Source organism: Oncorhynchus keta, chromosome 28 (assembly GCF_023373465.1).
Source record: "Oncorhynchus keta strain PuntledgeMale-10-30-2019 chromosome 28, Oket_V2, whole genome shotgun sequence".
In the NCBI taxonomy this organism is placed as follows: Eukaryota; Metazoa; Chordata; class Actinopteri; order Salmoniformes; family Salmonidae; genus Oncorhynchus; species Oncorhynchus keta.
The window spans coordinates 66,860,937-66,871,374 of record NC_068448.1 but is presented as its reverse complement, the minus strand read 5'-3'; the positions used below and the strand labels follow the sequence as shown (position 1 = coordinate 66,871,374).

The following is a 10,438-nucleotide window of genomic DNA, read 5'->3' as shown; positions in this document are numbered from 1 at the left end:
GATTCAGATTGGTAAAAATTAATCTGAGGGAAATAAAGGGTTACCCACCCCCTCTATTGACGTCAGAAGTATGAAGGAGAAACGGACTCCGCTACTCTCCACAGCACAGGCAGTCGTGTTGCCGCCTACTGACCAGACAACCTCAGCGACAGAGGAGGTGTAGGCTATATGTGGACCTCTGTCTGCTCTTCATTCAGACATACCGGCGGAAAATACTATCTGTTGAAAAGTTGAATGGGGTGACGATAGGGTTCTAGCGCTTTCCAAAGTAGCCTCTATAGCAGTGACGCGTCGCGTGCGGTCTGGGATAGGAATGACTAAAACATCAGAAGGGAGACGAAACAGCCTACATACCTTGTTGGATTAACAACATTTATATACTAAACTTGCAACAGGACAGTCGGGCAGGTAGGCTACGTGATTTGCATAGCTACATTCAGTTTGCATTTTTAGGAATGTGCGGTTGTGAGCAACGTTGTCCTGGGGCCAGTCTAATGTCCTCGCCAGTTCAGTAGGCAGTTCCTAATGTACCCTCGCCTACAGTTTTTAAGGAAGTAGGTACCTGTAGGTAGGCCATATGACTTTTCATAAAACTACATGAATAGCAGTTATTTTCTATTACACGTGACATGTCTGTTCTATTCACGAGGGGGTTAAGTAGAGTCAAATGATAGCCCGCCATTCTTTACGCAACGATGGGCTGGCGACTTGGTATCAACTTTCCAGACGGTGACATTGTATCCAGAGGTTTAAGCAGATTGTCTAATTGTCTGTTACTCGGGGCAGCTACCGGTCCCAATTTTTTTTAGGAACTCAGTTTGTGTCTCAACATACCAATGCGTATTTTTTGGGGGGATGAATAGTATAATACACCAGGTGCCATTTCGAAATGCAGCAGCAGTTCTTCTCTTGTTATGTCAGGCACTGATAGTCACTCAATTAGCTATGTCAGCAAATCATTTTTAAATTGGTAGTTAGTCTAGCCAGCTATTGAAACTTGTAGTACTCATGACTGGATACCAACCGGGCACACAGGGCACGTGCCCAGAGGCTACTACAATCTATATTAGATTGGTGGTAGCAACAACATCAAGGCTAAATGCATTCACTATTCTTTGTATAGGCTAACCCAGAATTAAACCTGTGGGCTTCATTTTCTAGGAAATGTGTACCTTTTGAGGAGGGAAAGGCCTTTACTACATGGAAATTCCATTGGCCTGCGAATGCCATAACATATGTGGTTGATAGGCTATTCAGCAGTCCCCTTCTCAGAGTAGCTGGCAGACAGCCCAATTTGTCGCCACGCGGTCGAGCCCAAATTGGTAGCAATGTCCTCTGCGCAAGGGCGCATTGGAGACCCACAAGAAACTAGCCTCTCCCGCTCAAATCAGTTGTTTCGGGTTTCCAATTACAGCCAATACCATATAGAGCTAACAATGAATCTCCCTTCTCATCCTCTTCATAGCTTCCCTCAATTGCAAGACATCTCCCACTGCAGAAGGGGTGGTTGCACTGAGCAAAAATAAATAGTCTAATTTATCTGTACCCTGGGGAGGCATCGACCTTGCTTCCTGTGACTGAGGAGGTATTGGTGGGCTGGGTTATTATTATAAAGGACTAACCACGACTCCCCGCCACACATTTACCTCCATCTATCTGCATCCCCATGAGAATAGGACACATGCACACGCCAACCCACTCTCGCTCACCCTTCATCTCTGCAGGAGACTGAAAACATTCCAGGCTGACTGGCTGTCTGTCATGAAGAAGCGAGCCAATGAGGTGTTGGAGCCGGATGAGCCTCTATGCTGCTGTGAGTTTGTGGACCTTCAGGGGGGGCGGAGCCATGTGGCAGCCTGCTGCTGTGACTGTGAGGACCTGGACGATGCCTGTGACAGGTGATTGAGTGGCTTACCCATCTACGGCCTGTTACCCAAATCACTCTTAGCTAAATATTCTTTATCCAGTAAATGTCTGCTTCTCTCCCTCAGATGGCTGAAGAAAGAGCCCCAGAAGGCAGATTCACTGTCCCGTCTGGTTACCATGGTGAGCGACCGCCTCCGTGTTCCATGGTTCTGGGGCGGAGCCCGGCGTTTTGATCTATCGGTGCTGCCCCCACTGCTCCTACTTCCTGTCCTCCTACATATCGCAGCCCTTCACTTCCTGTTGGGCATGGTGGTTCTGACTGCTCTACCGGTACTGGTTCTATGGTACTACTACGTCACCCACCGTAAGAAGGGCCGGACTCTGTTCTTCCTCAGCCTGGCCCTGTTCTCCCTGGGCTACATGTACTACCTCTTCCTCACCGAAGTCTTCCCCAGGGGGGGTGTAGGGCTGACCCAGCTGGGTACAGTGACCCTGGGGGTGGCCCTCACTCTGGCCTCACTCATCCGCACCAAGAGAGAGCCCGGCTACGTACGGCCTCACACGGCCGACGTCCACAGCACGGTGACCTATCACAGCTCACCTCCGGACAGAGACCCCGCCCACACCAGCCTCAACGGGGTTGGGCAGGAAGTAGTGCTAGCCAATCGGGGGAGTGGGTCGGAGCAGCAGGGCCAAGGGGTGGAGCAGAGGGAGAGTGGGCGGAGCAGGAAGTGGTGCTCTCTGTGCAGGGTGGTGCGGCCCCCCAGAGCGGGACACTGCAGGATCTGTGGTGTCTGTGTCCTGAGGCTGGACCACCACTGTGTTTGGTGGGTCCTCTTAAAAACACCTCTGTCTGTCTGGAAAAGAGGCCCTTCTCTGTAATTTAGTACACATGCCATGTCTAAGCAGTGTCATGCCAGGCCTAAGAAGCAATGTTTAAGCAATTATCAGTGACATTATCTTGCCTCTGTGTCATCAGCCATAGGCTTGTGTTTCTGAGTCAAACTGATCTGTAACGCACACAATCGTGCAAAATATATATATCATTCAATCACTCGTTCAGATGTGTGTGTGTGCGTGTGTGTGTTTGGAGTAATCATGGGTTCTAAGTAAATCTTACATTGTAGTCGTTGAGCAGCAGATGCTCTCAACCAAATTATAAATCAGAGCTGTACTGTGTGTTTGTGTGTGTGGTTTAACCGCACGGTCTCAGTACTGTGTATTGTCTGTCTGTCTGTGTGTCGTGTCCGTCATGTCGCCACTGTGGCAGGATAAACAGTTGTGTGGGCCAGGCCAATCACTGCAGCTTCCTGTCGACACTCCTCCTCTTTCTGTTGACCTCTCTGTATGGAATCAGTCTGGTGCTGCGCAGCGTGTGTCCCCAACAGAACCTGTTCAGCGCCCTGCTCTACTGCCCAGGCGTCTACAATCAGTACAGGTAACAGGGATGCACAGGACACACCTACCCTATTTATAGACACAGACTACCTTAGCGCCTATTGACGATAGTATCTTCTGACCGGGGGGTTTTGTTAAGAGCCCCGACGGTTGCTCTAAACATTAACACTCATCGCTTGCGGTACCTTTGGAAACATAAGGAACGTATATTTCATATCAGTGATTTTTTTTTTAAAAAGGTAAATTACTTCACAACTTTTGTAGGGTTCGGGTTAGTGCTCCCACACGGCCATATCTCCATGTTATTGGAAGACATAGCTGATTAGCACAGGTGGCAGCTATCTAGTGTGCTCCAAACACCTGTGTGTAAGCTAACTGGGGAGGAGGTGTTGTTCCTCAGCTGGAGGAACTCAGTGTATAGATCTGTTTAAAACTGCTACAGTAATTGTATATATTTTTATTTGAAAGATTCTTTCTCGCTGACATGAAAGATAAGGGGCATATCAGCGTATGTTTTTCGAAAACCGTTTAGAAAGCAGTGATTATTGATGTTTTCTAAATGTTATAACACAGCGTCGGAATTGTAGTTTACACGGAGTCAAATGTGGGCGAATGTAATGGCTGAAAACCCTACATACAGTAAAGATAGGTTTTTGAGCGTTAACACACACCATGCACACAATCGTGTCCAGAATCACCAACAAACTAACATGGTCCTAGCCCACCAAGACAGTTGTGAAGAGGGCACAACAAAACCTATTCCACCTTAGAAGACTGAAAAGATTTGGCATGGGTCCTCAGATCCTCAAAAGGTTCTACAGCTGCACCATCGAGAGCATCCTGACGGGTTGCATCACTGCCTGGTATGGCAACTGCTTGGCCTCTGACCGCAAGGCACTACACTGCGTACGGCCCAGTACATCACTGGGGCCAAGCTTCCTGCCATCCAGAACCTCTATACCAGGCGGTGTCAGAGGAAGGCCCTAAAAATTGTCAGACTCCAGCCACCCTAGTCATAGAGTCTAGGTCCAAGAGGCTTCTAAACAGATTTGACCCCCATGCCATAAGACTCCTGAACATCTAATCAAATGGCTAACCAGACTATTTGCATTGCCCCCCTTCCCTCTTTTACGTTGCTGCTACTCTCTGTTTATTATCTATGCATAGTCACTTTAATAACTCTACCTGCATGTACATATTACCTCAATTACCTTGACAAACAGGTGCCCTCGCACATTGACTCTGCACCAGTACCCCCTGTATATAGCCTCGCTATTGTTATTTTACTGCTAGTCTTGAATTATTTGTGACCTATTTATTTTTTGGGGGTATTTTTCTTAAAACTGCATTGTTGGTTAAGGCTTGTAAGTAAGCATTTCACTGTTGTATTTGGCGTATGTGACAAATACAATTTGATTTGATTTGCAGTATATGACGCACACACACACATGATTAGCTCACTAAAACACACTATTAGGCATTAGAGGCTAAAATGAGCCTGTGAAATGAGGCGGTGTAGATCAATAGTGTCCTAAAATACCCACTGGCACACAGCCAAATGGCTTCCTGGTCATTCTATAAGAGAACAAGTGATTTTTAATTGCATCAAATCAGTCTTGTCTTTATCTGGGACATTTAAAGCTGCGAGGTTTTGAAATAGCCAGGTATTTATGGGGGTAATGTAGGTTAATAAACATTTCATCGTATCTCCCCAACCAGGCCTACTTCTTGATCAACTACTGACCCAGATTTACAGAGCAGTTACTGTATGTGGCTCTGCAGGGTTTATTGTGTAAGAGTGAATGTATGTGGTTGCTGATGATGTGCGTTTTGATGTGATGTGTGTGTAGATTCGTTCATTTCAACAAGCCATTACACCCACAATCTCAGATTGTTTGAAGTAATTTCTGTAGTTGGAAACAGATAAGATTAGCTTTCCTGAAACATTATTTTGTTGAAAAATATAATTAAGACTTCTGAGAAATTAAGCTAATTGATTGCACCGAAATTGGCCATTTTAATTTATAGGATTCATATAATATTCAATGAAAATATGACCTAATATCTGATTTGGTCCAGATTTGGTCCATCTGATTTGTTTTTTTTTAAAACAATGAGTAAGACATGAGGAATCCAAAGCAACCCACTGACCCCCCCGCCAATTCCACTCCAACAAGGGAAAAACTGTTCAGAAAAAAATCAGTTCTCTATATGTACTATATTTATTTAATATCATATACATTAAAATGGCCAATCTGGTTGCAATCAATTAGCTTAATCTCTCAAAATCAAATGATATTTCAACAAAATAATATTCCAGGAATGTTAATCTTATCCATTTTTAACAACCAAAATCATTTGACCAAATTTGAGATGGTGGGCGTTGAAATCCTTTCTAGTGTTTTTTGATGTGGAACGACCCTGTAGTGTACCTGTATAGTATTGTCCACTATTCAGCGCGGTAACAAATGGTCTCTTTCTCAGCTTTGTGTGTGTGTGTGTGTAGCCCCTTCCCTTTCACATTGGTGTTAGCAGATCTGTAGAAATAACATTGGTGTTATCAATAGGGTGTAAGCTCCACTTAGCCCATTGTTAACACATATCTGAATCCCAAAAATAAGGGGTGTGGGCTAGTGGCTAGGGAATGTTTTCAGGAATATATGGTGTATTGTATGGAATATTGGTGTCTAAAGTATGTGTATGTGTGTGTTCCAGCTCGGCACTGTGTTTCACCTGTGCGTGGTACAGCAGCATAGTGACGGGTGGCCTGCTACACCTTCTGGTCCTGCAGCTCATCAACGTCAGCTACAATGTGACTGAGCGAGAGGTGCGCACCGCCCTCCGAGACAAGACCGCCCACAGCCACTACTGGGGCCTCGTCGTAGACACGGGAGTCTACTCACATGGTTTCCGTGGCAACTGGGCAGAGTTCCTGACAATGGGAGAAGGCCTGCACACACCCTCACCCAGTCTCACTGACTTGGTGTAGCTGAGCTGCTCATCATCGTCATTACATCTTTAGAAGTGATTGATCAATTGGACGATCCAGGTAGAAGTTTCCCACAGAAACAGATCTAGGATCATTTTACCCTCATACCACAGGAGGTTGCTGAGGGGAGTGCGGCTCATAATAATGGCTTTAACGGTGCAAATGGAATGGCATCAAACACGTGGAAACCATTTGTTTGATGTATTTGATACCATTCCACTAATGCTGCTCCATCCATTACGACGAGCCCGTCCTCTCCAATTAAGGTGCCACCAACCTCCTGTGCCTCAAAGAATCCTGACTTGAACCGTTAGGGTGGAGAACACAAGACAGACCTTGGGTCAGTGTCTAGGTGTAACTTCACCCTCAGTGATATGGGCATCTGATGTACTGTCTTTCACCAACAGATGGCAGCATATCTCCACACCTCAGACTTCTGACTGCCATCACCTCTCCCCAGTTGTCCCAAATATGTATATATACACTAGATAACTGACAGGAGGCACTGTATTGAAGCACCTCCATCTTGGCACTGCCCCACCGTTGTAAAAAATATTTTGGAAACTATAGAAATGCATTTACCAAATGTCTACATTATTCTGTTACAGACGGCTTAATGCAGCGTTTCCCAAACTCGGTCATCAGGAACCCAACGTGTGCATGTTTTGGTTTTTGCCTTAACACTACACAGCTGATTCAAATGATCAAAGCTTGATGATTAGTTGAGTATTTGAATCAGCTGTGTAATGCTACAGCAAAAACCAAAATGTGCCCCCCTTAGGATCCCGAGGACCAAGTTTGGGAAACCCTGCTAATAAATTACACTGAAGAAAAACATAAACGCAGTATCAAAGTGTTGGTCCCATGTTTCATGAGCTGAAATAAAAAAAATCCCAGCCATTTTCCAAACGCACAAAAAGCATTTTCTCTCAAATTTTGTGCACAAATTTGTTTACATCCCTAGTAGTGAGCATTTCTCCTAATATAATCCATCCACAAAACAAGGTGAATCAATTCAGGATTCTGACAGGTGTGGTATATCAAGACACTGATTAAACAGAATGATCATAAAAGACCACTTTAAAATCTGCAGTTTTGTCACACAACACAATGCCACAGATGTTTTGAGGGAGTGTGCAATTGTTATGCTGACTGCAGGATTGTCCACCAGAGCTGTTACAAGAGAACAGAATGTTAATTTCTCTACCATAAGCTGCCTCTGTCATTTTAGAGATTTTGGCTGAGCTAAATTATTTATTTTTTAAAAGTACTAATGTTACTGTGACTAAGTTTAAAAAAAATCCTAAATACACAATTTTGTTCCTGAAACATTTAAATGAAATACTGTAGAATTCCATTAATTTCTATGGAGGACTGCTGCTACTGGGAAGGGCCAATATGGCTGACCGGTGTCTTCAAAGTCTCTCATTGGCGAATATATAGCAACAGCAATCCAGGGTTTATACTTTAAAAATCATTGGTATCGCCACAGTTCGCGCCAAGGTGAAACGTACACTCCTGTAGATCTGAAAAAATGTAAAGGTGAAACTAGCCAACAGAAAAAACAAGGTGAATCAATTCAGGATTCTTGAAAGTCAGGAAAATCCTTGTTCTGCAAAGAATCATTATTTTTATAGTTGGAAAAATAGATTGAGCAAGGCAGTAGGTATTTATAATTACATGTGGAGTGGCGCTTTATCATTGATGACATCACGTGCACCTTAAATTATTCTGCAATCATCATTTATTTGAAAAACACCATTTCCATCATTTGTCTCAAAGTTTGACAAAATAAAAACCTACCCCTAAAGTGTTGTCGATGTTTAGAACACATGTTTTTTGGCGACATTGTTTTGTCCCCCAAATAAACCTGTAAATGGGACCCCTGCCTACAGTGATCGGTTCTGTTGTCCCTTAGCTAAACCATTTCCTACAACTACAATAACACAACCACGTATGGTACCGTGACTGACAGCCCCAATCTCAACTCTACCTTTCCTTTTTATCTCTGCTTGACCTTGTCCACCAGTGGGCCAGCAACCTTCCAGTAGTCATTGAACACCTACTTCAAGAGTCCAGGTCGGAGAGCAGTGAGCTGTGGTTAACCCAGGATGGCGTGGAACCTCAAGAGCACACCCTTGGATTACAATGGCAATGTCTGTCTGACACTTTTGGAAATAAGCATGGTCACATGGAGAAAGTTGAACCCACCATGCGCAACATATATTGGATCCTTGCCAGCCAGTATGATCCGCTCGGCTTCATCGTCCCATACACCACGCGGTCTAAGGTTGAAGTCCAGAGGCTCTGGGATAAAAGAGGGTGGGATGACCCAGACCTACCTGGGGTCATCCTACTCACCTGAAGATCTTCTCCAAAAAACAAATAGTGTGGCTTATTTGCGAGAACAAATTTCCACAGCTGTCTCAGGTCACGCTGCCATGGTGTTACGTCTGCCCCGACATGGGTCTCCCAACCAGCACAAGAAGCGTTCATGTCTTCAGTGATGCCTCAGAACGTGCGTACGTTGCCGTCGCATACCTCCGTACTGAAGACGGCAAGAACAAGAGTGGCCCGGAAACGACAACAGTCGATGCCAAGACTCGAGCATTGCGCTGCACTCACCGGTGCCCAGCTGGCTGTGGTCATGAGAAAATAAATCACCCTGGAAATCCATGAGGTCATGCACTGGTCGGATTCTACAACCGTCTTAACCTGGCTCCAGTCAGACAGGTACAACCTATTTGTAGGTAGTGGTCTCTCCTTGATGTAGGGTGTTTGCCGAGTTGTGTCGAATGTTCTTGATTCTGAGGGGGAGGGCAGCCTATCGCCATTTTCAGTTTGGCTGCACTGAATGCAGGAAGTGGCGCGGCCAGCCAGATGTGCCTAGGATGGTTGATCTGCCTCCAACCCGACTGTGTCTCCACAAACCCGCATTCTATTCTATAGGCGTGGACTGCTTTGGACCGTATATCATCAAGATTGGCAGGAGAAATGAAAAGAGATGGGGCATCATTTTTAAGTGCATGACCACCCGAGTTGTACATGTGGATCTACTGACGAACATGGATTCCGATTAGTTCCTAATGGCATTGACGCTGCATCGCTCAAATAGGAAAGCCCTTTAAGATCCTGTCCGACCAGAGAAAACAAATTTCAACAGAAGGTAGCGAGAGCTACAGGAGGCCTTCATGACTCTCCACTCACAGCTCCAGTTAGCCAGTCAGAAGATTCGCATCGCCTTCAATCCACGAAGTGCACCACACTTTGGAGGATGCTGGGAGAGGGAGATCAGATCCATCAAGACTGCCCTGCAAACCACCCTTGGTGCACAGACCATCTCCGATTAGGTGCTGAGGACTGTCCTAATTGAAATAGAAGATTTCTTGAACTCCAGGCCCTTGGGATATGTGTCGTCGGACATTGCAGATCCGGATCCAATCACTCCTAAAGTCGCAAAAGATGGAGACACAGCCAGGTTCTAGCCAACCATTTCTGGAAGTGCTTCACATAGAACTAGTTACCTGCACTTCAAGGCCACCATAAGTGGCACAGGAATCAGGAAGACCTTGTAGATGGGACTGTTGTGATGATTGTGGATGATCAGTCTCCTTTTGGCAAGTTGGAGCTGTCAAGTCAGTTATCCCTGGAGCAGACAGGAAAGTGAGGACAGCAGAGATCCAAGTCAAGGACAGAACATACGTCAGGCCTGTTGCTCGGCTCATCCAGCTGCCCGCCATTCCTCAAGAAGCAACTGACCCTTAGTTGGCTTGTCAGTTGAAGCAAATATGTACAACACATTTGGAGGCGACTAAAATAAAGTGGTGATCTAACTGACCTAAGACAGGGAATTTTTAAATGTCAGGAATTGTGAAAAACTGAGTTTAAATGTATTTGGGTAAGGTATATGTAAACTTCCCACTTCAACTGCATGTACCATTTGTGTTAAACTTGCCTGCTAGCTCGTGTACTCCCGCAAGCATCGTCATACATTATCATCATCGTCATCATGCAGTCTTATAATGTGTAGATATTTCAAACATTGCTTTATTGTCCTTTGTGCATCTAGCATGCGTTTAGTTGTTGATGTGGAAATATATTCATACTGTGCGATAGCCTAAGTTCTCCTTTCTTTCCAGAAGCATAATTAGGATCAGAGAGAGTGGTGTTGTGTGTGTGTGTGTG

The 10,438-nt window shown here is 45.1% G+C and overlaps 1 protein-coding gene across 5 annotated transcripts; it reads left to right on the top strand.

The window, feature by feature from the left end:
* The first annotated feature begins 77 nt into the window (after positions 1 to 77).
* Positions 78 to 8,068, top strand: zdhhc23b (zinc finger DHHC-type palmitoyltransferase 23b). Of its 5 annotated transcripts, none has more exons than XM_035741883.2 (5): positions 78 to 408; positions 1,725 to 1,898; positions 1,992 to 2,693; positions 3,137 to 3,304; positions 5,980 to 8,068. In XM_035741883.2, exons 2-5 carry the CDS (start codon positions 1,762 to 1,764, stop codon positions 6,251 to 6,253), a joined length of 1,281 nt encoding a protein of 426 aa, XP_035597776.1. In that variant the 5' UTR covers positions 78 to 408; positions 1,725 to 1,761; the 3' UTR covers positions 6,254 to 8,068. The 5 variants fall into 5 exon arrangements, with proteins under 5 accessions (XP_035597776.1, XP_035597774.1, XP_035597777.1 ...); XM_035741881.2 differs by having other exon boundaries at positions 3,080 to 3,304; XM_035741884.2 differs by having other exon boundaries at positions 1,968 to 2,693; positions 3,224 to 3,304.
* Positions 8,069 to 10,438: the final 2,370 nt, after the last annotated feature.